General features: G+C 40.8%; 2 protein-coding genes across 5 annotated transcripts; one reads left to right on the top strand and one right to left on the bottom strand.

Annotated features, from left to right (window-relative positions):
* The first annotated feature begins 342 nt into the window (after positions 1 to 342).
* MRPS14 (mitochondrial ribosomal protein S14) lies at positions 343 to 13983 on the top strand. 3 transcript variants are annotated; one of them, XM_081024843.1, is made up of 4 exons: positions 398 to 434; positions 4397 to 4464; positions 5016 to 5174; positions 10646 to 13456. In XM_081024843.1, the coding sequence occupies exons 3-4, from the start codon at positions 5016 to 5018 to the stop codon at positions 10826 to 10828; spliced, it is 342 nt and encodes a 113-aa protein (XP_080880969.1). In that variant the 5' UTR covers positions 398 to 434; positions 4397 to 4464; the 3' UTR covers positions 10829 to 13456. The 3 variants fall into 3 exon arrangements, with proteins under 3 accessions (XP_080880968.1, XP_080880969.1, XP_080880967.1); XM_081024842.1 differs by lacking the exon at positions 4397 to 4464 and having other exon boundaries at positions 343 to 434; positions 10646 to 13983; XM_081024841.1 differs by lacking the exons at positions 398 to 434; positions 4397 to 4464 and adding an exon at positions 3924 to 4112.
* Positions 13984 to 13989: 6 nt separating this feature from the next.
* Positions 13990 to 24160, bottom strand: CACYBP (calcyclin binding protein). 2 transcript variants are annotated; one of them, XM_081024845.1, is made up of 6 exons: positions 24003 to 24160; positions 20097 to 20316; positions 18202 to 18298; positions 17851 to 17950; positions 16627 to 16724; positions 13990 to 15257 (listed from the first exon to the last, which is right to left on the bottom strand). In XM_081024845.1, exons 1-6 carry the CDS (start codon positions 24021 to 24023, stop codon positions 15101 to 15103), a joined length of 693 nt encoding a protein of 230 aa, XP_080880971.1. In that variant the 5' UTR covers positions 24024 to 24160; the 3' UTR covers positions 13990 to 15100. The 2 variants fall into 2 exon arrangements, with proteins under 2 accessions (XP_080880971.1, XP_080880970.1); XM_081024844.1 differs by lacking the exon at positions 24003 to 24160 and adding an exon at positions 23088 to 23334.
* Between the last annotated feature and the right edge of the window lie 1717 nt (positions 24161 to 25877).

Consider the following 25877-nt stretch of genomic DNA (forward strand, 5'->3'; position numbering starts at 1 on the left):
GATGATATGAAGGAGAGCAGGTTGAACGAGACCAAGAACGACTCAGGGTAAGAGAGATTGGTGGCGACGAACTAGAAGGTGGGGGGCGGGGGCGGAAGGAAAGGAGGTGGGTAGGATCGGAGGTAGCTTAACAGTGTGCAAGCCGGACGTAAAGGGAGCAGTAAGGGAGAAGATGCTGACGGCCCATCAGTGACGACGATGCGCTCCCAGGTTTGCAATTTGCCCACATTCCGTTTACATACTGGGAGCACGCAGATCCTCCTTCCCGCAGTCGCAGGGCCCGCCAGCCGCCAGGCCCCGCCCCCTGCGGCCCAGACTCCGCCCCTACGCGTCTGTGTGCTCCGCAGTGTCAATAAAGTTGCGGTGGTTTGACGACTGCGGAGGACAACATGGCGACCTCCATGCTGTGCTCGCTGCTGCGGACCGTCCGGCAGGTCAGGCCAGCGCCCCGGTCCCCACGCCTCTCCCTCCCCGGCTGCACCCCCAAATCGCGGCTCCCTCACTGCTCTGCCGTCTGTATCGCCCAGTGCGGACACGTCCCAGGGGTTCCCTCCGCTCACTTTCCTCTTGCGGCTTGATTCGGGGAAGGGCGGCCCGAGCTGCCCATGCACATCGACTGCCCGTGTAGTCTGTTACTCGGAAACGTTTGGCAGACGAGCATTAAAAGCTGCAAATTGACTCCGGCTTATAAGGAAGTAGTAAGTGGAGAAGAGAAAGGGTCCAAGGATTGAGGCCCCAGGGACTCCAACGTTAAGAGGGGAGCAAAGCAGACTGGAAGGAGCTCAGCGAGGGAGGAGGAAAGCCAAGGGAGTGTGGTGGCCCGGAAGCAGGCGACGACAGAATTTCAAGGAGCAGGGAGCGGTAGACTCTGTCCTCAGAGGTGACAGGTCAATTAAAATGAGGGCTGAGACCTGGCTGTTGGGTTTAGCAGGGTGGAAAGCTGTTAGGACCTTGATCACCACGCGCTTTCAAAGGCGCTCAAAAGAGAATGGGAGCAAAGAAATTGGAGGCTAGTAGACAAAACATTGATATTTTGCCGCAAAGGGAGGCAGAAAAATGGGTCAGTAGCTGGGGGAGTAGTGGGTGGTGTGGGTGTGTTTTAACATGACCAAAGTAACTGCATGTTTTTGTGGTAAAGGGAAAGATTTGTAGAGTGGGAAAAATTGAGGGTGTACAAGAGGAAACAATCTCTGGAGCTCCTCCTAGTGTCGGCAAGAGGTGATGGGTCTCACGTGCGATCCTTTGGTCTTAGGAACACAGGCACTTCATCTGTAGTAGTCTTGTCCAACAGAAATATAATGCCAACCACATGTGTAATTTAAAAGTTTTTGGTAGCGCGTCAAAGTTTTAAAAATATGAAATTAATTTTAATAAAATATTTAACTAAGTGTATTCAAAATATTTTAACACAATCTATAAAAAGGACTTATGAGATATTTACATTCTCTTTTTCATGCTAGATAGTCAAAATCCAGTTTGTATTTTACACTTAGGGAACAGCTCAATTCGGATGTTAAATTTTCCAACCATTAAAATGGAAACAGTAGTCCTACCAAAACAATAAAGTTGTTTAATGTTTACATTGCTTCAGTCTAGATTTTTTAAAATAAATAACATTAGGAATTACGTTTTCCAGTTGCCCTAGTTAATTTCAAGTGCTCATTGGCCATGTGTACTCAGTAGCTACTATAGTGGACAGAGCATATCTTTAATTACAGGAGGGGATGAAGAGCACATGACTACGGGTGCTGGTAAGCGGGTGCAGATGCAGTAGTGGGAGTTCATGGAAATTTCCTTCTGACTGCTTCTAATTTCATAATTAAAGAACCAGTGAAGTCATCAGCTGAGTGTGAGGATATGGGAGCAGGGGTTTAAGGAAAGAGAGGAGATAGTGTGAAATAGTCAGGAGTACACAGGAAGAACAGTGGCAAGAAATGGAGCAAGTGTGGTGAAGTGAGAGTTGCCAGGGAGTTGAGGGTGTACGAAAGTCAACATTGTATTTACGGACCACGGAATTCAGGCTGGGTTAAGGGGAGACAGGAATTCAAAAGCTGAGAGACAGTGAAAAGCTGGCAGGATCAATGGATTAAACGTCCCAAAGGGGTTGCTAATTGGGGTGTTGGAAGGTGCGAGCTAGAAACAAGTGATAGAGAATGAGATACACAAAACTGAGATAATAGAAATTATTAATTTTTACCACTTACTATATAAATATAATGACCACTTGATAAATAATGACCACTTACTGGTAATAAAAAGTCCTAGTGCATGGAAGTGAATAGGTGAAAAAGAGTGGAAGATGAAAATCACTGGAGGAGTTCAAGGAATGGAAAGATCAGTGTCTAACTTCATGTATATTGAGATCACCAGGAATTAAGACAGGAAGAATATTGGAAAGTGACAGTGAGCCACGATCTAAATTCACTGAAAAATGAAAGGGAGTGGCAGGGGCTGTCAGGGAGGGGTGGTGGGAGGTATAACCGACAGCATGAATCAAAACTTACTTTCAGGACGGAAGGAAGGTCTGCAAACTGCAGTGAAGAACAAGGAATACCCACCTTGGTGGGTAGGGGTAGGGGGAATACCCACCCCTACCCACCTCTGCCCCCGTTGTGGGAGAAAAAAGAGATAAAGGAGAAACTCTCAGGAGGGAATCAAAATTCAACTAGAGCAAAAATCTGAAGGAGATTATCAAGAGAAGAAATTGAGGAGTTAGGAGATTTTGATGGTAGTAGACCATGAGCTGAAAGGGCCCAATGGAAGAGTTTTAGGAGGTGAAGAGGAATGAGGGGCAGGATAGCATGTGTACAAAACAGAATAGGCGGCCATCTGAATATACAAAAGCACTGTTACAAACTGATGAGAAAATACTGACAATAGAAATGTGGGCAAAGAATATAAAACATTCACAGAAGAAATAATATAATGGACCAATATATTTTAAAAGTGTATTTTAAAATACTGCTTTTATAGTCAAGAAAAAAGTTACACAAAAAATAAAGTTGTTTGTTTTTTTTAATAAATAGAAGAAACCTGTTAGGAAATGGTAGAGAGGAAGTTGATTAGGAATAGTTTGAAAAAGAACTGAAGGAAAAAATGTTTGCTTTCTAAGTCTCCTTAACTTTCAGTTTCATAGGTAGAAGCAAACCTCATATTACCCCTCAACATGAATTTAGGAAGAATGATCTCCCCTGATCTTATATCTTGTTCATTTCCTTGGTTTGGATAAACTTCACCTTCTCTTCCCTCCCCTATCCCCCAACTGTATCAAAATTTGTCAGTTATTCAAAGCCTTGCTGAAGTCCTTTATCTAATGACACTTATTTCCAGCCATGGTGACCATGGTCTTCATTTGACTCAGTCATGTGTCAAATCAATATTGAAATTCCAGTCATGTTTGTCTTATTTCCGAAAGGTAACTGTAGAATTATTGTATTTCCCCATGAGACTTTAGCACTGAAGGTGCTGTGTTTATCTTGTTAATTGATTGAAAAACTGTTGACTTTCTAGTATAATATTCCAATTTTGAGTTTTATATTCTGTATAATGCTTTACATGTATTTCTTCTATAAACAGCTGTTATCAGAAGTCATTATTTTCTGTAGCTGCAATTTAATTAACGTAATGTTTGCTTTGGTTTGGGAGGTACTTGAGTATCTAGTGGCCTATACACTCTCTGCCTATCCTGTCAGCCAGAACTGGAGACTGTCACCATGGAAACGTGTGACAATAAGGAGCCTACTGTCTTATTATTGGACAACTCATGCTAAGAAATATTAGGTCAATGATAATTTCAGAGTACCCTCTGACCCTGCAATTCTGTTTCCAAGAATTTACCCTGCTGATACACAGAATACGTCTGAAATGTTATTCCCTGCAGCATTGTTTGTAACGATAAATGGTGAGGGATGGTCTAGCTGCTCACCAGTAGGTTGCAGATTAAATTATGATGCATCTGTGGGAAGGAAAAACATTTCCTTCTCCCCCTCTAAGTTCTTAGCTGGGGCCCCTGTAACAAAAGACAGATTAACAGGAGAAAAACATACACATTTATGTTTTACATGACACGGGGGCCTTCAAAAAGAATTGAAGACCTAAAGAAGCAGTTAAAGGTAAGTATTTTTATGCTAAGTTTGATAAGGAGTGGAGAGTCATAGGAGAATGGGATCGGCCAAAGGGTATAAGCTAAGGGGAGACTAGGGGAGACTCAGCAAGGCCGGCTGGTTCACGTTGTTCTCTGTGTCCCTGCCTTCAGAGATAAGGACCGCAATTCAGAGATAAGGACTCACCCCCCCACCCCACGCTGAGGGTCTTAGGACCTGCTTCAGGGGAAAGTCCTGAAGCAGTCCTGTCTGCACCTGCCTGCCATTTTTCAAATTTCTTTTGCTTGCAATAGTCAGTATGCCAAGGTGCTATATTCTGAGACAGTATCTCCTGAACGCATCACATCCACACAGTTGAAAGGTATGTAACCTAAAGAAGGATGCTTTTTAACATGTGGATATAAACGATCTCCAAGATTTATTTTCAAATGCAAATAAAGGGGTGAAGGATGAAGCATGGGACGGAGTATATACATGTATCTGTATACACAAAAATCCCTGGAAGAAACTAGTAACCGTGGACACTTTTGGAGGTGGACATAAAAGTCACTGGGCAGGTGCGGGATGAGGTGGGAGGAAAACACTGTATGTCTTTTTCTACTTTTTTGAATTTTGAATCACATGACTATTAGTCTAAGTAAAGGTCAAATAGAATTATATTAAAAAATCTCAGAAAATATTTCCCCTTCTAACATTATTGGCGGTGTATTAATTCCCACCATTTGGGCTTAATGTACATCCATAACAGTTATCTATTCTGAATTAAGAAGTATATTATCAAAAATTATTAAAGTGATCCAAAATGACTAAAAAAACGTTGGTCTTAAGTAGTGACTAAAAGAGGACCGCAGGATGACAACAATGACAGAGCTGGAATCTTACTATCCATCACTTGAACCTTGTCTCTTTTAGATGGTTCCTTCATCAGCTTCAGGTCAAGTTCGAGGTTACTATGTAGACTGGAAAATGTTGCGTGATGTGAAGAGACGGAAAATGGCCTATGAATACGCTGATGAGAGGCTACGGATCAATTCACTCAGGAAGAATACCATTTTGCCAAAACAACTTCAGGTTAGCTAATTAAGTCCCTATCTACCCAAGATTATTAACTCCTATCAGATCGCTTTTGATACTGTTTGTTGTGGCTTACTATCAGTAGTTTCTGGAGAATGATCAAACACTCCCAGTCAACACAAATGAATACCCTTGAAACTGATTCAGTGAGTTTCAGTTTAAAGAGAACTATTCATTCCTAACAAGCCTTTTAACATTTGATCAGGTGTTCCTGACAAAGTACTGGGTAAGGTACCAAGTACTGAGCATGGTAACCACACAGAAATTTTGTGCACTAATTTTGAGCTCAGCTCTCCCCCACTTCATCTCAGCCTTTCAGTGCTCAGGGCAGGGGAGGCTTTGCTGATGTGTGGGGCCTCGTGTTCCTCACCCAGCGCCATGCCTAGCCTGCCTGACTGAGCTCCTCTGCCCACCCACCTGTGTGTGCTGAGGAGGCTTTCAATTGCGGTTGACTTTCTTAGCAGACTCCTTAACTCGAATAAAAGGATGTCAACCCTGTTTTGCTTCCTGAAGCATAAGGGCCTGCAGGTAACTGGTGATATAGAATTCTGCATTCAAGAGTCTCATCAGGCAGTAACTCAAACTCAGGCCACTCAACAACTTATCAAAAGCTCAGAGTAAAAACAAAGTATCATTTGTAGAAGTTGGCAGAATAATATGCAGGCCATTCGTTACTATGGATCCAGATTAAGCCAAACGAGAAAACAGAGTGCCCTGGACCACTCTCCTATGGCTTTTACCACAATGCATCAAGGTCCTTGCCTATATTTAGGGAATAAGAAGTGGCCTTCTCAGCTCAAGGTGTTGTGGAGGACACTGCTTATGAAGACCCCCAGAAGAAACGTCTGATATGAGAACTAGCAGTAGTTGTGCAGAGACTTTGAATCCTGGGACCTGATCCTAGCTCTATGTTGCCCCCAAGTAGGTTACAAGTCAAATTTATGTCCCAGTTCTAACCAACTTACAGGCTTTCACAGCACATACTTTTGTCTCATTTTCCCTCTGTCCCAATTTCCTCATTGTCAACTGCCTTAAATATTTTTGGGAACAAGGAGAGCTGTGTGTGTGTACACACACATGTACACACACACACACATACATACATACTCATACATAGTATGTACATCCATAAATAAATAATTTGCAGCTATTCTTTAGGTCTCCCTCCATGAAACTACTTTACTCTTCCAGCCTGGTCATTTTTCCTCTCCAGTTCCTCCTACAGTACTTAGTGTCTCCTATTCATTGACTTAATTGTGTTGTTTGATATAATTCTCTAAGTATTTCATAATAGCAACACATGAATAAGGTTTTGGAGATCAGGAACTATTCTTAATGCTTAATAGTTTGTTAATTTAGTGGCTTTTATATGCATTTTCTCATTTATGTATTTTTAATATATTAATTATTTTGCTTCCACCAGTCTAGCATAGGGTCAGTCACACTTGTCGGATTAAAGTGAATACACACACACACACACACACACACACACACGCTTTTAAGCATATACATAACAATAAATCTCAACTGACAAAACCAAGGCACAGACTACTGCAGTAATCTTTTCTCTCCCCTCAACCACTTTTGCCCCTACCAGATTCATTCTTTACATCATAAATGGTCTTTTAAATATGTAAATCTCATCTGATCACTCATCTTTGATTCTCCATCACTCAGAATCTTTACCACAGATGTCAAAGCTCTGTGGGATCTTACTGTTCCTCCTCATCTCAACCATATTTCCTCCTACTCATCTTCGGCCCAGAAGTTTCATAGTTTCATGATTCAAAAATCATTTGGGAAATAACCTAACTTTACACCTCAAAGAACTAGAAAAAGAAGAGTAAACTAAGCTCAAAGTTAGCTGAAGAAAGGAAGTAACAAAGGTAAGAGCAGAAATATATGAAATAGAGACCAAATACTTTGTCTTTAACCAAAGATCAATGCAACTGTGAACTGATTTTTTGAAAAAATAAACAAAATTGACAAAACTTTAGCTAGACTAACAAAGTAAAAAGAGACGACTCAAAAAAAGAAAACCAGAAATGAAAGAGGAAATATTATAACTGATATGTCAGAAATTCAAAGAATCATTAAGAGAATTATATGAATAATTACATGTCAACAAATTGGATAACCTCGAAGAAATGAATAAAGTACTAGAAATACACAACTTACCAAACATTTAAAGAAGAATTAACACCAAACCTTCTCAAACTTTTCCAAAAAGTTGAAGAGGAAGGGACACTCCCAAATTCATTTTATGAGGCCAAAATTACCCTGATACCAAAGCCAGATAAAGACATTGCAAGAAAGCTATAAGCCAATATCCTTGATGAACATAATGCAAATGTTCTCAACAAAATACTAGCCAACCAAATTCAATGGCACATTAAAAGGATCATACACCATGATCAAGTGGGATTCATCCCTGGGGTGCAAGGTTGGTTTAACATATGCAAGTCAATAATGTGATACACCATATTAATAGAATGAAAGATAAAAATTATATGGTCTTCTTAACAGATGCAGAAAAGGCATTTGACAAAATTCATCATCCTTTCATGATTAAAAACTCTCAACCAATTGGGTAGAGAAAGAACACACCTCAACATAATAACACACAGCTAACATCATACTCAACAGTTAAAGGTTGAAAGCTCTTCCGCTAAGATCAGGAACAAGACAAAGTTACCCCCTCTCGCCACTCCTATTCAACATGGTAGTGGAAGTACTAGCCAGAGCAATCAGGCAAGAAAATGAAGAAAAAGGCATACAAATCAGAAAGGAAAGAGTAAAACTGTTTTCAGATGATATGACCTTATATATAGAAAATCTTAAAAGACTCCACCAAAAAACTGTTGAACTAATCAATGAATTCAGTCAAGTTGCAGGATACAAAATCAACATAAAGAATTCAGTTGCATTTGTATATACTAACAAATTGTCTGCAAAAGAAAGAAAACAATACCATTTAAAATAGCATCAAAACCAATAAAATACCTAGGAATACATTTAAGGAGGTGAAAGAAAACTGTAAGACATTGATAAAAGAAATTGAAGAAGACATAAATAAAAAGATATCCTAAGTTCATAGGTCAGAAAATTAATAGTTAAAATGGCAGTACTACACAAAGCCATTTATAGATCCTGTATAATCTAACAAAATTCCAACGGCAGTTTTCACAGAAATAGAATAATCCTAACATTCATAGGGAACTTCAAAAGACTCCAAATCAATCTTAAGAAAAAACAACAAAGCTGGAGGCATCACACTTCCTGATTTCAAACTATTACAAAGCTATAATAATCAAAATAGTATGGTACTGGCATAAAAAGATAATCAAGAACCCAGAAATAAACTCACACATATATGGTCAAACATTTTTAACAAGGGAGCCAAAAATACTCAGTGGGGGAAAGGATAGTTTCTTCAATAAATGGTGTTGCAGAAACTGAATATTCACATGCAAAAGAATGAAATTGGACCCATATCTTATACTACTCACAAAAATTAATTTTAAATGGGTTAAAGACTTAAAAGACCTGAAAATATAAAACTTCTATAAGAAAACATAAGGAAAAAGCTCCTTTTTCAATTTTTTAGATATGACACCAAAAGCACAAGCAAAAAACCAAAAATAAACAAGTGGGACTAAATCAAACCAAAAAGCTCCCCACAGCAAAACAACAAGAAAAGGCAACCTACAGAATGGGAAAAAATATGTGCAAACCATGTATTTAATAAGGCGTTAATATGCAAAACGTGTAAGGAACTCATGCAACTCAACAGGAAAACAATCAGATTTAAAAATGGACAGGGATACAGGTAATATAGTCAATTCTGTCATAATAACCGTATGTGGTGACAGTTACTAGACTTACTGTGGCATCATAAGGTACATACATGTCGAATCACTATGTTGTACACCTGAAACTAATACAATACTGTTAACTATACTTTAATTTCAAAAAATTATTCCAAAAAGAAATGTGCAGAGAAACTGAATAGACATTTTTCCAAAAAAGACATACAAATGGCCAATAGGTACATGCATTGTTGGTGGGAATGTAAACTGATACAACCACTATGGAAAACAGTATGGAGCTTCCTCAAAAAATTAAAAATAGAGCTACCATGTATTATCCAGCACTTCTACTTCTGAGTATGTATCTAAAGGAAATGAAATCACTATATAAAGATAGAAGAGATATCTGCACCCATCTTCATTGTAGCGTTATTCACAAGAGCCAAGATATGGAAACAACCTAAGTTTCCATCAGGGGATGAATGTGATGTTCAAAGAAAATATGATACTATACACACACACACAATGCAACACTAGCCATAAAACAGAAGGAAATCCTGCCTTTTGCTATAACATGGATACCTTCAGGGCATTATGCTAAGTGAAATAAGTCAGAGAAAGACGAATACTGTAATCTTGTATGTGGGATCTAAATAAGCAGAACTCATTGAAACAGAACGGTGGCTATTAGAGGCGGGGTCAGGGAAGTGGGGATATGTTGGTCAAAGTATGCAAACTTCCAGTTACAAGATGAATAAATTCTGGGAATCTAACGTACACCATCATGGTGACTATAGTTAACAATACTGTGTTATTATATATACTTGAAACTTGCTAAGAGAATAAATCGTAAATGTTCTCACCACAAAAAAAGGGGGGCGATGTTAACTAACCTAATTGTGGTAATTATTTTGCAGTATGTCCACATATCAAATCATCACAATGCACACCTTAAACTTACATAATGTTATGTCAATTATATCTCAATGAAGCAGAGGAAAAATCATATGGGGAAACAGAAATGCATTCACATATTTTCCAAATGACTTAAACAATAACGTATGTAGCAGCCCTATCCATAGTAGCTCAAAACTATGAACTACCCAGATGTCCATCGACTGTAGAATGGATAAATGAATCACGGTACAATGAAAATATACCACCAATGAGAATAAACATTGTGACACATGCAACAGTATGGATGAATCTCACAAGCATGTTGAATGGAAGTAGCCCAACAGAAATGGGTAAAAAGGAATGCATCCTCTATGGTTACGTTTCTATAAAATTCAAAACAAGGAAAACTAATCTGTGGTGGTAGCCAGGACGTCAGTGCCTGACAGAAGGCACAGGCAGGCTCTGGGGTGCTGATAGCGTTTTTTCATCTAGTTGCTGGTTACACTGGTATGTTGTTTGTGAAGATTCACTGAACTTCACACTTATGGTTTGTGGATTCTCGTATTTCTGTTACGTTTCAATTAAATTTTAGAAAATCATATTGGGGCATGTCAAACATTTGTCATTTTTCCGGTCTGTTTGTTTCTACTTAGAAGTTCAGGTTCACTACCATGTCCAGGGTTCTTTGGCCAAACTGGCTACATTCATGAATCTAGCCCATTGTTCTCTTCCTCTAAGCACTGATGTTGTGATTTCCCTTAGGAAGTGGCTGATGACGAAATTGCTGCCCTTCCCCGGGACAGCTGTCCTGTTAGAATCAGAAATCGATGTGTTATGACATCCCGTCCACGTGGTGTGAAGCGGCGTTGGAGACTTAGTCGTATCGTCTTCCGTCACTTAGCCGACCATGGCCAAATGTCTGGAGTTCAGCGAGCAATATGGTAATCAGCTCCAGAACCTACAGAGCTTGCAGGCAAACCGTTTCTGACCAGAGACTTTTCTAATAGACAAAAACATAGTTTTAATAGGGGTCCAGTATAGGAGTTTGGTCTACCAGAGACATGTCTATAAATTACTTTTAAATTTAGATGTTTCATTTTGTTGGTGAATTCTGGCTGTCAGTGAATTATCTTTTCTGTTGGACTTAGTGTTCCTATGCACGGTGCAGAGTAATAAATACTTCCTGTGAAAATATACTCTGTATGCTTGCCTTTTTAAGTTTAATCTTTTAGCAACATGTAAGGGTTCTTGTATTTTTAAGGCCATTATTTCATCAAGCAGTATTACCGTGGTTTAATCCAGCTGAGGGGCGTGGAGCTCACCTAGAGCAATGTGTAACGGCTTCCCAGACCTGCAGTCAGCTTTACTATTACTTCATTGTTAGAGAAACAATACACTGAAAGGTAGAGCGAGTGTCTGAATTATCTCACTAATGCTCAGCTTCTTTGTGACAGCTAAAAAGGCAGAACCATTGTTTTCTTGTTCCATCTTCAAGGGCCCTTAGAACGAAGCCCCAGAAAACATCTATCCCGAGGAAAAGTTCTGTTGGAATAGTGTATATTCTCTGTATTCATGTTTGTCACCTGTACAGAAATGAGTCAAGGTAGCAAAAGGTTGTCTCACGCAGTGACTGTGATCAGCCCAGTGATAAAAACGTCCACATAGTAGTATGGAAGCACCTATTGACATCCGGCAAGTAGTGGAGCTGACACCTGCACTTAGATCAGGAGGCAAGGAATGAGGAGGTTCTTTGCAGAGAACAGTGGAAGCAAACTGAAACTATAGGCACTTCAATATATTAGAAATATGAAGCCAAGACAAGGGCCATATCATGGGAGATATCATATATGTGAAGTTGACTGAATTTAAATACCAGCTGTTGGAGAAGAGTTTTGAGGAATGACATCTGCTTGCTGTACCCTTGACTGACAGCTGTGTGCTAGATGGCCAGGAGAGGAAAAGGCAACAAGCAGGATAACCGGTTAGGATGTCTTAATTATTCAGGAAGACAAGGACCTGCACTTAGTGATGTCACCAAAGGAGATGAAAGCATATTTTAAAAGTATTATTTAGGAGAGAAAATTGGGCAAGACTTAGAGACTGCTTATATCTAAGAGATAAAGAGGCCTCTCTGGGATCCTGGTAAGGTTGTCTAGATAAGATGGTAGAAGGCAACTTCGAGAAAATATGGGCGGGGGGATTGAGGGCTTAGAGGAAACAAGATATGAAAGTTCAAGTTTTTCATGCAATGTCTGAGATGCCGATGTCATCCCAACAGAGAAGTCTAGTGAGCAGCTGGAAAGCAGAGTCAGGAACTCCAGTGGAGGCAGTTATGAGAGGGAATTACGGTATACCTTGGATTCATATTTCCTAAATTTAAATTATAGCTTACAAACTGGAGCGCTCCAGCTAATCCCAACTAGAAACTAATGGTCACCAAATTAGAACTGTACAAAGGAAATTTGCTGATTTCCGGCATATCACTGATAGTACCCCGCCCCCTTCCTTTGTATGAATCAGGGTCCAAGCATGATGCGTGAATTTGGTTGCTATGCGTGTCAGTCCTTTTCCTTGTCATTCATTTGTTGAAGTCATGTCACTAGTTTTGTCCTGTAGAATGTCCAACATTTGGCTGTTTCTTTCTTCATGAGTCCTTTAACTTACTCCTCTGTCCCTATAAACTGGCTGCTACATCCAAAGGCTTGACTAGATTCAGGTCCCATCTTTGAGGAATGAATGTTCCCAATGCTGTGTACTCTGTAACATCACATCAGAAGGCGCACAGCTGGTCTAACTTTTAGTGATGCTTGATCAGTGGGTTCAGCCTGATCCCTGCATTTCAAGTTCACCATTTAACCTGTCACCTATCATTAAGGATTGTGATGGTGATGTTCTAAATGCCACCATTTTTCTGTATTAGCTGGAATTTTTCTATAAGGAACTTTCTTTTATGAACAATTTATTTCTCTGAAATACATTTCTTACAAAATGAGCAGATAAATCATGATTTTCTATCAATTTTCAGAGTAAATGAGTTGGTGCTCTAGCAATTTCCAAGGTAACAAATGATTTTTCACTGTCATTATGAACTTGTAGATTTTCTTCGTTTTGGGTTTACTCTTCCAGTTACTTTTTGAAATGTGTGTGCAAATACACGTTTGTGTGTCCACATTTGCACCCTAACACTAAGGTATTTCACGCCCCACAAGCAGTGTTCCGGTGGTCACTGTACAGCACACAACTTGATACAGAAACAACTTCTTCTGTGACAAGAGTACTCCCTGTGTGGACATACAAGTTTACTCAGCTAGGCCCCTAGTAACTGACATTTGGCTGTTCTGATCTTTTGTATGTATCATTCCAAGTTTTGCCAGTGTTATCTTTGTGGAAAGCCTAGTAGAATAGTGAGTCACAGGGCAAATACATGTATAATTCTGGTACAGATTACCAACTACCTTTCTATACAAGTTTCAATCTTAACTTTTTCGTTCTACTGCCATATGTGTATTTCCCCATATCCTAAACAACCAGTATGTTAAACTTCAGAAGTTTTTCCAATAAAAGGTGAGTAACAGTATGTTTTTATTATTTCTCTTCTGAACAAGATGAGCATCTTTTCATTTTTAAGTTCACAATTTTGCAATCCTCTTGATATGTTTTTGGTTATTGTGGGGTTTTTGCCATGTAAACATTCATTATATAGTTAAAATTATCAATTTTTAGCCTTATTACTTCTAGGTTTTAAGTCACATACAGTAGTTTTTCCACACTCTTAGGTTAGAGTTCTATCCATGTCTTCTAGAACTCATATGGCTTCATTTTTACATGTAAAATTTAGATCTTTCATCTGTTTGGAATGTATCCATATGTTTTTTTAGTTATCTCACTATTGCAATAAAAGCCCCTCCCGCCCCCACTCCTGAAATGCTATTATAGGCATACCTTGGATATATTGCTGCAGGTTTGGTTCCAGAACACCAAAAAGCGACTATTGCAATAAAGCAAGTTGTAATCTTTTTGCTGGCAGAGGGTTTCGCCTTCAATTTGCAAAAAAATGCAACACCTGTGAAGCGCAATAAAGCGAAGCACAATAAAATGTCCATATGCCTTGGGTCTTTTCTATTCTGTTCCACTGGTCTGTTTATTCATGTGCCAAAATCACAGCTTTAATTACAGAGGTTTAATAATGTGGTCAGTATTTAGTAACAGTGCTCCTATTTTATAGGCTGTTTATATTAATTCTTAAATGCCATACCTACCAAATTTTACTCTACCACTTTTACCAAATTCTTATAGTTTTGGTTAATCCTCTTGGATTTTTCCTCTATGCATTTAATGGCTCTGTTATCTAAGTTGCATTGGCAAATGCCTCCAATATAACACAGTAATGGAGGTCATAGGCACCTTGCTCTTACTCCTGATTTAGGGGGAGTAATTCCCTCTAAAATAAACAATCAAATATAAGTCTGACTTTTCCTGAACAGATAGTAAAGCTATTCCACTGAATAAACCTAACTTTACTTAACATGGATTTTCACCTTTATTAGATTTACAGTTAATGCTTTTGTAAGCTATCTGACCCATGGCAAAACTTACTAATAGGTACTATACAAAGATGTCTATTCTTGTCAAGATTAGGCTTAGTTTCAATTTTCTTATAAACAAATATACTTTAACCTACAGAATAACATTTGTGATTGGATTGTTGGGGCATAGTAATGAGTGGTATATGCATTACTTAAGCAGCTAATGGAAAAGAGATCAACTACAGGCAACCTTGAAGCACAGATACAAATTTGCATTTTATGCAAAAATTCAGGTTTTATTTTTTACTTATTACATTGGTGAGAACTGGCATCAGGAACTTAAAAACAAGCAATAACTTTTGTTTTCTACCTCTCAGCTGAAAAAAAACAAACAGGCAAAGTGGCATTTTCATTAGGCAAGACTTGCTTCTTTACATTTCACAGGAGAATGCAGTATTACCCTTTCTTGAACAAAATCACCAGGTTACTAAAGAAACCATCTTTGGAGGAAGTGTTCAATAAGCATATTTTATTTAAATAAATCCTCCAGTAAGAAATGGAGAATTCATTGCCTTTACTTAGAAGCAGTTTCTGTAAAGTTATCTGTTAAATTTATCTGTGCAGCTCACCAACATGTCCTTACTGGAAACATCAATATTTCCACATCACAGTTCCCAAAAGGACTTTAGTCTCAAAATTCTGTGTCTCCTTTGGCTTGCTTCTCTCTTGATTCTACCCAGGCTTTATTAATGGTTCGCTTCATATCATCATCTCCATCTTCATAAATTTTCTTTAAAACATTCATCAATCCCTCACTAGGATCTGTTTCAGTGTCATAGGAGGGCTTCCTGTTAAAAAGAAAATACAATAATTGAGAAAATACATATATATGGAGAAAGATGTATGTGTGTGTGTGTGTGTGTGTATAAACACACACACACACACGTATCCCATTTACTGACAGAAATCTTACATGCATGATTACTAAGTATGGACAGACGCAAATCAGATTGTCAATATCGGTAGGAAGTGGAGGGATAGAGATAAGGGGATAATGAATAGTATCCAAAGATTCACAATTAAAATAGCATGCACAAATTCATCTTAACGAAAACAACATATATCCATACTTAGTGCATGACGGAGTGATCATCAAAATAGTTAGGGATCTTGGGACAGTGGGATTTTAGGTGATTTTTAACAAAAAAAAAAGCATTTTTTTTGTTTAAAAAAATGCATTTTTTTCCCCTGTATGGTCTTAATTTCCTAAAGCATGCTTCCTCTTATTATTTTGAGAAAATACTTTGAGAGAAAAACATTAACATACATTATACAGGGACACACACTGAAGTTCACACATTTTTTGAATTAGAAAAGGCCTCCTCTAAAGCCTGAGATATATGGGGTTGGGCCTGGTGGTAAAAGCATAGTCCTTAATGTAAACAATACCTCTAATTCAATCAATGTCCAAACTGAGCCAATTAACTTTATATCTGATTCTTTACTCACCTCATTTATTAAGTACCAGATTATACTGGGCACTCGGATACACAGTAAGACAGCGTCTGGTACTTAGGTAATTGATTCTAGATTTAAAATCAATTCCATAGACAGCACCTAACTCTGCCAACCGTATCCCAAATGCATGTTGGCTATCAGGAGGGAGAGAAAGGTGTGTCGCTAACTGACTTAATGTAGTACATTACCATGGCAGAAAATTTAAAGCAGAGGAATATGTGACACAGAATGAAAGTCTTTGAATAACATTTTTTAGAATAGCCATTATTAAGTAGGATAAAAATATTCTATCTTTCTACTCTACACCAGTGACACTGAAACTCTATAAGTACGTCATCAGAAATTTCTGTGGAATTCAAAAACCACACATGGGTATCTGGGCCTCTCTGAACCTACTGAAATGGAATCTCTGGGAACAGGCACAACATTGCAGAGAAGTACCACTGGCCCAGGGTTAAGAACCAGTACAAAAGAGCTGACCCAACCTACAGAGACCTACTTAAAAAGCAACTTGTTGGACATTTCAGTAGATTGTGACAGTTGGAAGCAGATGTTAAGACAATCAGGTTAGTCAATGTACATGAAAAGGTAAATGGTCAAATCACAGACTACTACAACTCTGTTATCCATACAAATTAAAAAGCTACAGTCCCAGCAAAGAATACATTAAAATTCTTAAAGAAATGAAAGTGAACTCACTCTTTCTCTTTGCATTCTTTTTCTACCTGAGTCAGGTACTCCCACTGTGTGTTTTCCGCTTTCTTTCTACATAAGATAATCACTGTATCTGTCTTGACCTGGAAGAAAAGCAGGAAAATAGGTAAAACTTAAAACACAAGCAGGTAAGGAGAAAGGCTCCAAGACAGGATGACTGGTGTGTTTGAAAAACAGGAGGGAAGAGTGGCTGGATTTTAAAGGACGGAGTAATATAGTAAAGAGGTGTTAGACGCAAAAAAATCCAATCATATAAGACAGTATGGGTAATGAGTCTGGAAGGTGGGAAAGCAGAAAGAGCAAGAACATACAACTCTTTCAACAAGGGTCCACACAGAACTCCAAGGAATCTTCTGAGTATTCCTTCAACTATGAGATTAGCAGATGAAAAGGGAGCAGTGGAACACAGGCTAATCAATAAATTATATTCTAACATTACCTTTACAAGTTGTTACACAATTCTTGGTAAACAAAGATGACAGAATGGCACGTCTATAAGCCAGATGCATTAAACATTATTTATTTAAATTAGATAGGAAAGAGGGATTATCTGAATTATTGAAAAGTGTAAGTAAATTGATTAAAAGTTTATGTTTATAGTTTCTGCTAACTCCAACAAGGCTAAGTGCTGAAGTCCTTTTATGTATCAAACAGAGCTTCTAATAATAGCTACTATTAATTTAAACACTTTATATATTTCATTTCAGTATATCGTTTCAACTTTGTGAAATAAATTATTCCCATTGTACAAAAGAAGAAACTGAGGCACAGAGTTATTAAGTGAGCTATCAAAAGGTCATAACCAGTAAGACTGGCATTAAAAATCAAGTTCCACTCTTAACCATTTTAAAAGCTTATTCCCCTCCTGATTTTAATGTGATATTCTTCTAATCATCTATTCTTCTACAGCAGGAATTGGCAAAACTTTTTCTGTAAAGGGTCAGTAAATATTTTAGGTTTCATAGGCCATACGGTCTGTTTTAGCTACTTAACTCTGCCATTCTATCAACTAGTACAAAAGCAGCCAGACTACACATACACAAATGGGCCAAGCTATGTTCAAATAAAACTTTGTTTACAAAACAAGTAACAGGCTGTAGTTTGCTGATCCCTGTAATAGAAGATTAATTAATTCTAGTTCATCTCAATTCTAAATTGGCCAGATTAAGTTTAATGAGGTTTCACATATGACAATAAAAGCAAACTTACTTTTTTTGAACTGCCTTCCACAGAGATGGGTTTTAAGAGATTGTTCACAATCATGGAGTAACTCTTCCCATTTAGGTTCTTTACCAAAAGATCAAATGATCTGCAACACAATAGCAAATACATCATCTTTCTGGTTCTATGAAAAGTGCTTTCTAGTTCTTGTAAAAAGAGCCACTAGTTTTATTTTAGGATGAGCACTTGGCCATCCCAGATGATAAGACCCACCCCTTCAAAGCAGGTATAAAGGATAATTAGTTATAAATTTAAGCAGAATTTTAGAAACTGCAAAGAAGAGCCCCTAATAAGGCAAGCTCTGCCTTAATGATCACTGTCTTCCCCATGAGAACTCACCTTTCTGTGAAAAGCACCTGCACGTTTTCCGTTGGGACTTGATGAACCCCAGTTAACGTAATGTAGATTTTCACAAACTTATCTGACTGATCCCATCCTACCAACAACAAAAAAAATGGGACATGAGTAAAGTCTGATACCACCTCTAGAACAGCAAATGCGTATGGCTCATAATAAAACTCAGTAAAATGAAAATCCATTAATAAAAACATAAAAAATATGAAAATATTCTAGATGGAGAAATTAAGTTTCAAAGAGGTAAATAATCTACCCTAGTTAGGCATCTAACTGGAACTTGGATTGAAATCAAGGTTTACTGAACACAAAGCCCATGTTCTTTCTATTCCTTAGAATAAGGAATACGATCCTTAAATATATGCTTTAATAGCAGCTCACTTTCTCTTTTTATGGAAATAATTTTGTCATATACTTAAATATTGATGATTCTCCACTAAGTTGGATGGTTAAAAATCAGTACTGTATAATTCTATAATCATTTCTGCTTCTCTAAGCAGTTCAATAAACACAGCCAATCCTGGCTTCTTCAATTCCCTTCTCTGACAAAGGAGAATATAGATTCAGAGTCTGATTCATCCAAATCTGCTCATTTGACTCACCTACCAATATCTACTAAATGCCATTTGACTATACATTATCAAATTCTTTCCATTAGTCTCTAAACTAAATGAATTCAATCAACACAAAAAATAAACTTCACATAAAAAGCATTCATATAAAAATGTATGTATATATTTATTAAATATACATATCCCTGACACTTCCTCAGTCCTACAGAGTAGAAATGTAGTATCAAAAAAGAAAGAAAAAGGCCTACAGACTTCTATAGAATTTTTATCTAGTTTCTTTCCATTTATTCAATCCATCCTTCACATTGATGTTTCCCCCTAAATACAAATCTATGTTCCTAGTTAATATGCCATAATCCTATCACCCGCAGACCAATTTCCTGTATCAATTAAGAACACGGGCTAACTCCTATAGTAATAGTACATCTCTTAAGCACGACACACACATAACTTTCCATTACGATAACACTCAGAATACATGATGCCTTTCATGTCTCTATTTGTGTCTTTTGCTCATGCGATCCCCCTTTTTTCACTTGAACTCATCCTTCAAACTCAAACTTGAATGTTTCTTCAATTCTCCGTTCCTCACTTCCAGCAGAATTATTTCATCAGCTGTATTCCCATACTTTATAAATCTCTACTCAGTTAAGCAAATATTTATTAAGTACTTACTATGTGCTAGATATTGTGAGCAAAAAGAAACATAAGACTTTCCCTGCCCTCATAAGAGCTCATCATTCAGACATAAGTTGCAATGCTTCCAAAGCAAAATAGTTTAAAGGTATTGAGAAAATGGTATTATTAAATTGTTATGCTGTTAGTTGCATGCCTGTGTCCCAAGCACACTACGAGCAGGGATTGGGTCTTGGTCACTGCTGTGTATCCACAATTCCAAGCACAAGAGTGGCACATATTAGGTGTTAAAAAAATGTTTCTTAAATTTAAATGGATTCCTTTCTCCAGTTAATACTGGTGGTAGTTTGGCAAAATGAAATGCGAAACAGGATGAAAAACAAAACAAAAAGCTGTGTCCCATATATACTGAATATGTTTCAGAATAGTTCTCTTGTGCCACTCATCATTGTACTAAATCATCTTGCTCTCGTTAATGGCTTCTAGAATGTATCCTTTCCTTTCTCATCTCTAAAAAAAGCATCTTACTAAATAAGTGATGGGTCTTCTCTTTCACACCACTAAAAACAAACTCTCGAAACTATTTTAAAAATTAAGTTTGTTAATTGATCACTACTGAGGAATCGGTAGCTCAGAGGCAGAAAGCCCTGGTGGCAGGGGAGCAAGTCATACCGTAGTTACTGATTTTCACGGTATATCCTGTAGTAATGGGAGCAACCACAGCAGCTGGCTTCTCACTGTCAGGAAGTTCTGCTTTCTTCTGTGATTTCTGCTGCATCTTGTTCTTGATTTCTGTCTCAATCTTGGATTTTTCAGCTGTAAGAGCATCACGTACTCTCTTTCTAGTGGTCTTTTCTAGCAACGCCTTTACTTCGTCTAGATCTTTCTGTAGCTGTGTTAAAAATAAAAGGTAAGTTAGTTATGATAAATACGATCAATAGATTGATATTGTGCTTATCGAACATTTCAGTTTACTGAAAAAAAACTAAGAATTAAGAGGTTCATTTATTTTCTACGGTTGGGTTGCAACTTGGATTCTTTACTCCAACCTTCTTAATTTTTGGAAATAATGCAAGCTTCTGCAAGCTTCTTCTTCTTTTTTTTTTTTTTAAGGAAAACAATCTTAAAGTAACAATAGGTAATCAAGCCTGAATTTTCCAGTTTGGTAGACTGTTATCTACCTTTATTGTAGAACATTTTATTTACAAAATTCTTTTGTGATATATAAACTCAGATGAAGAAATCTTAAAAAAAAAAGAACTCAAGGATTTCTTATACGAGCCAGTCATCAGATACTGGAAGTTTTTTAAGTATTAAAATTTAAAAATTGAGTACATATATGAATGTGGTGAAATACTACAGCAGCTTGACTGAGGTAATCTACTTTTGTCAGTGATTGTTCCTCTGATCTTCCTACACCACATATCCAAATGTTACACATAAAAGTTTGAATTTGTAAGACAAAAGATGAAAAAGAGACATTTCTGCTTTTAAGAAAAAGACTTGTTCTGAAGCTCAGTCAAAAGTCTGGGAGTTGGTTGCACAGTAGAGAGAAAAAACCTGGGCAAACAATCCAACAAACTCCTGGATCACTGAAAAAGCCACCTGTTCTTTTCTTGTGCCTACTGAAGTCTATTTCTACTTTCTAGAGGTAGAGCCAACATTTTATACGGAATCCAAGAGTTAAAGGCACTCTTAAAAAATTAATGGGCTTAAAAAAATACTAGCAATATGACTGGAAGATGTTTCCATTTATAGCCTGAGATCACATACAAGGCTCAATATAAAGATCTTTAAATGTTTAATAACTCAGTGTGATGTCCGAAATTAGAATGTAGAGTTTGAAATTCTTTGTTTCTTGTCTTACAAAATGCAGTAAGAGAAAAACGGTTTCTTTTACTCAGGTTTTTTTATTGTCTTATTTAACTCAGATGCCCTTGCTTCACCATCTGTAACTGATAATATAGTATAACAAGTCCAAATGTGCCCACTCTCCTGTCCATACTCCACACACCCCTAAACACATTAGTACTAAGAACAAAAAAAAAAAAAATTGCAAACTCATCTCTGGAGCATAGAACCAAGATGCTTCAGTGCAAAGCAATCTTTTTTGTTATAATGATTTAAAAATTTCACATTGATTCTAATTACAATATTGAAATGTAAAATTAGTGTATTTGTTCCTAAACTAAGTGATTCAGCTAAAAAAGGTATCAAGTCTAAGTAAGAAGTTTTACTTCTTGACTAGAATAGAAATCCTTTTCCTATTAGACTCCAAAAAGAACTCTGAGAATTAAGGGATTCCCAGGCCCTCTCTTTATGGCCAGTTTTGGCTCTCAAGTACTACAAACATTAGGTACTCGTAGCCATCGTAAGTCCGAAGCAACTTACAGCTGGCGTGTTTTAGATAGTCCTCAATTCTTCTGTCAAGTGCAGTCCTGAAACCAGTAAAACTGATCTCTTCGGTGTTTTTCCTGCACACACGCTTTAAGATGTCTTTAGATTCAGCAGTTTCTCATCTAATTTATCTTGGTACTCATTTGTTTTCCTTACGCAAAATCACATGCCCCCTGTAAATCACCACCCTTAAACACATTCAAGCTTTATCTTCTAATCTAGTTCCAAATTCTTCATGAGGAGACATTAAAATCAAAGTGCCTTGAACACACATTTCTCCAAAAATATACAAATAGCCACGAAGCACATGACAAGATGCTCCGTTTCCTGAGCCATGAAGGAAATGCACTTCGGAGCCACAGTGAGCTACCACTCACACCCCACCAGGATGATAACACCAACAATAATAAAAACACGCAGAAAATAACAAGTGTTGATGAGGCTCTGCAGAAGTCAGAACCTTCAGACTCTGCTTGTGGGAATGTCAAATGCTGCCGCCACTTTGGAAAGCTGAGCCTTTTCTGGTGGTTACCACGAGACGCTGCAATTCCACTCCTAGGTGTATCTCCTCCAGAGAATTGAGAACGTACGTACAATGTGGAACTCGGCCTTCGTAGCAGCGTTGTTCACGCGAGCCAAAAAGTGGCAATACTTCAAATGCCCATCATCTGACGAGCTGATAGACAAAATGAGGTATATCGCGCAAAGGAATGCTCTTCAGCCGTAGAAAGGAATACGGGCTACCCCCGTGGATGAACTTCAAACACGGCCACGTGCAAGAAGCCGAGAAGCGCACGGCCACATCCTCACATCGTGTGAGGTTCCGTTTGCACGCCAGGCCCAGAGCAGGCAAACCCAGGGGCAGACACGGTAGGTTCGTGGTGCCCGGGAGGGCGGAGGGAGGAATGGAGAGGGGCCGGTTAGTGGACCCGTAACGGGTTTCTTTTGGGGGGCGATGAAATGTTCTGGAGTTAGTGGACACGGTGGCGCAAAACTGGGAATATACTAGAACGCACCGAACCGTACGTTTTACAACAGTTCAGTTTTACCTCAAAGGGTGAATTCTGTCTCAAAACGAAACAGAGAAGCCGAGTGTCCCCAGATGTGGGCGCCGCACTGGAGAGGCCCTTGCTCTGCAGCGGATTAACCCCGAGCTCTCCGTCCGTCCGTGACGGGAAGGCCGCCGCAGCGGCCCCTTCCTCAGGGCACGCGGCGGGTCCTCCAAGGACCGTGTCCAATCCACGACACACCCGCGCGGCAACTCACCCAGAATAACAAACACACACACACGTTTGTCGTTGTGGTTCGTCCAAAGCAGGTTCTTCCGCGTGAACAAGTCAAACTCGCGATTCCCCCAACACGAAAAAGTGCACGTTGAGGAACAGATTTCCAGGAAGCAAACCCGACGCCCGACCGTGGGTGGCCGTGGGTGGCCGTGGTCCGTGCTGACACCTCGGGCCACGCACGGGGCGACGCCGACTGTGGCTGCTCGCGTTCCGTAATCGGGGCTGAAAAGAGAAAAAGGCTGCTCCCCACCACGGGTCACAACAAACTTTCCAACGTGCTCATTTTTAAAACCGCAGGTCGCCGTTTGCCACACAGCCTTCCCGCCAGACCCACGCCGCGGGCCTCGGGACCGATGCCTCGGACACTCGCGCCCCAAGTAACACAGCGACTCGTCCGTGCGGAGGACACCCGCCTGCGAGAACCCACGCGCGGGGACCAAAGCCCTGGCCCGGCCCACGACCCTCCGCCGCGGGACCACCCCCGGCGTTCGCCACCAGCGAGTCCGGAACGAAGCTCCGCGTCCCCGGGCGAGCGGAACGCGCGCGGAGAGGGCCTGAGACACACGTGAGGGTGGCCGGCTCGCTGCGTCCACGGCCGGCGCTCCCCGCAGCCGCCAATCCCGACACACCCCACTCACCCACGGCTCGCGCGGGGACGCACCGCCGGCCGGCGCGGCGGACGGCGATCGGCAACTTCCCCGCGGGGGCCGAGGCCCGAGTGGCGGGGCGAGCAGCGGGGCCGCCGCGGGCGGGCGGCGCGGGGACGCGAGGGCGCAGGAAGCCGCCGAGGCGGAGGCCGCAGGTCCCCCGGGCAGGGCGCTGGGGGACCGTGGGGGGCGGCGGCGCGGAAAGCTCCGGCAGAGCTGACCGAGGAGGACGCGGCGGGACCTCTTACCTCTTCCACAGCTGAAGCCATGGTCGGCCCGGGCCCGGCAAGAACCGAGCAGCAGCCCCGCAGCGGAACGCACCGGAAACGCCGCCCGCCAGCACGCGCAGCGCCCGCAGCCTGCGCGCACACCGCCCCTGCGCGAGACCGCGGCCCGCCTCCTGCACGCGGCGCCTCTGGAACCTTCGCGAGTCTGGCGCTCCCGCCCCCAGCCCCGCCCCGCCCCGCCCCGCCCGTCTCGCTTAGCCCCGCCCCGCCGCGCCTGGCCCCGCCCCGCCCGCCAGGCTGCCTAACAAGGCTCAAGTCTCGCGAGCAAACGCGCAGTTCGAGAAGAGTAACGCCTCTTCCGCCCGGCCCCGGCCAGTGTACGCTTCTAGTGCTTGGACCCCGTCTGCCCTGGCTGCTCAGGCGCAGTTCCGGACCGCTGCGTTCGCGTACCTTACGCCGACCCCGGAAATAACGTACCTAGCTTCAGGGTCCAAATCGGAAGCTGACTTAGAGTCGGCTGCTTCCGTCCCCCCGAGGACGTCGGGCCAGCGGGGCGGCCATCTTGTTTAAGGGTAATCTGAGAGCCCCTGCGAGGCAAGGACAAAAAAAAGGAAAGGGCAGCCTATTTATGTTCAAACGGGTAAAACACAAGGACGTTAAGTGCGGAGGCTCCTGAAAGGGACAGATTTGATTTTTAGTGGTTTCTGGAGGTCTGGACACGGCCCCACCGTGTGGTATCTAGGACGCCGCCGGGGTGCAGGTCACTGACGCGGCGTCACGTCCTCTGACCGCAGTGGCGCGCTCTCCTCCCCGGCGTCGCGTGTTGAAGCCCTTCCTGGTGCCTTCGCCTCCTCTACCGACCCTTCCAGTTCCCACCCGAGTTTGGGTTTGATTTAAATCAGCTCGTTGACCAGAGGAAACGTGGGCTGAGTTTTCCCGGGGCTGCACACGGTCCGCTCAGCAGGGCCCCTGGGAAACCCGCCTGCTCGGTTCTTGAGCCTCCGACGGCTTCAAAACGTCTGCGACACGGTCGAGAACATGACAGCAACGCTTGCGAAGTCACACAGCTGCGCTCCCGCAGCGTTACGTGTCGCCAAGGTAGCGATTAGGACCCGCAAGTCAGAGATGGAAAAGGAGCTATTTAAAAAAAATGCCGCTTGACCGTTGTCGCAGTCAAGAATTGGAAGCAGGACGTTAAGGGAAAGAAGCCAAGCACACCTAACGGGTTCATGTAGTTTGGTTCCACTTAAAGGAAGTCTAAAAACAAAACTAATCAGCGTGCGGTGTTAACAGTCAGGCGAGTCGTTCCTCTGGCTGGAATGACAATGACAGGAAGGAGCCACGAGGGGGCTTTTGGAGTTCAGATGCTGTTCTCTCTCGTGATTTGCGTGCTGCTTACAGGCGTGTACTTTGTACACCTTGGAGCTTTAAACTTGTATCTGTGTAGTTTCTTTTGCGTGTTATACTTAACTAGAAGTTGTATTTAAGCAGGCCCAGGAGGGGATTTTACCAAATGGAAGTGTTACAATGATACGTAAGATTGTGAAAATGCATAGAATTGAACTCGTTAACACCTGTGCATTTTATTTTATGTTAATTATGACTCAGTTTTTTAAAAAGGTGTCCAATCAAATGCCTGTAATTATTTCAGTACTTAATTATGAACAAATATCCCATTACACCACCTGAAAACTTGACCTAATGCAGTGATTTTCTAATTTGCTTGACTTTGCACCTGAGGCAACTTCCCCCCCCCCCCCCCCCCGCCGCCGCCCCCTCCCAGATATCCTAAAGTCACAAGATTGTAAATGCCTCCTGTTATCCGGGGACTCTCATGTCTGTGTCTTCAGCTCCACCACTCCTCTGAGCTCCAGACTCGGCCTCTGCTTGGATGTC

The sequence above is a fragment of the Rhinolophus hipposideros genome (genome assembly GCF_964194185.1).
Source record: "Rhinolophus hipposideros genome assembly, chromosome: 19".
Lineage (NCBI taxonomy): Eukaryota > Metazoa > Chordata > Mammalia > Chiroptera > Rhinolophidae > Rhinolophus > Rhinolophus hipposideros.

Coding starts and splice junctions, on each gene's coding strand:
- MRPS14 (XM_081024841.1), top strand. CDS start 4,053: ATGTTTTACATGACACGGGGGCCTTCAAAAAGAATTGAAGACCTAAAG. Junction 4,113..5,015: donor ACCTAAAGAAGCAGTTAAAG/GTAAGTATTTTT, acceptor TGTCTCTTTTAG/ATGGTTCCTTCATCAGCTTC. Junction 5,175..10,645: donor TTTTGCCAAAACAACTTCAG/GTTAGCTAATTA, acceptor GATTTCCCTTAG/GAAGTGGCTGATGACGAAAT.
- CACYBP (XM_081024845.1), bottom strand. CDS start 24,023: ATGGCTTCAGCTGTGGAAGAG. Junction 18,299..20,096: donor CGTGAAAATCAGTAACTACG/GTATGACTTGCT, acceptor TGTTGTTGGTAG/GATGGGATCAGTCAGATAAG. Junction 15,258..16,626: donor AAAGAATGCAAAGAGAAAGA/GTGAGTTCACTT, acceptor TCTTTTTAACAG/GAAGCCCTCCTATGACACTG.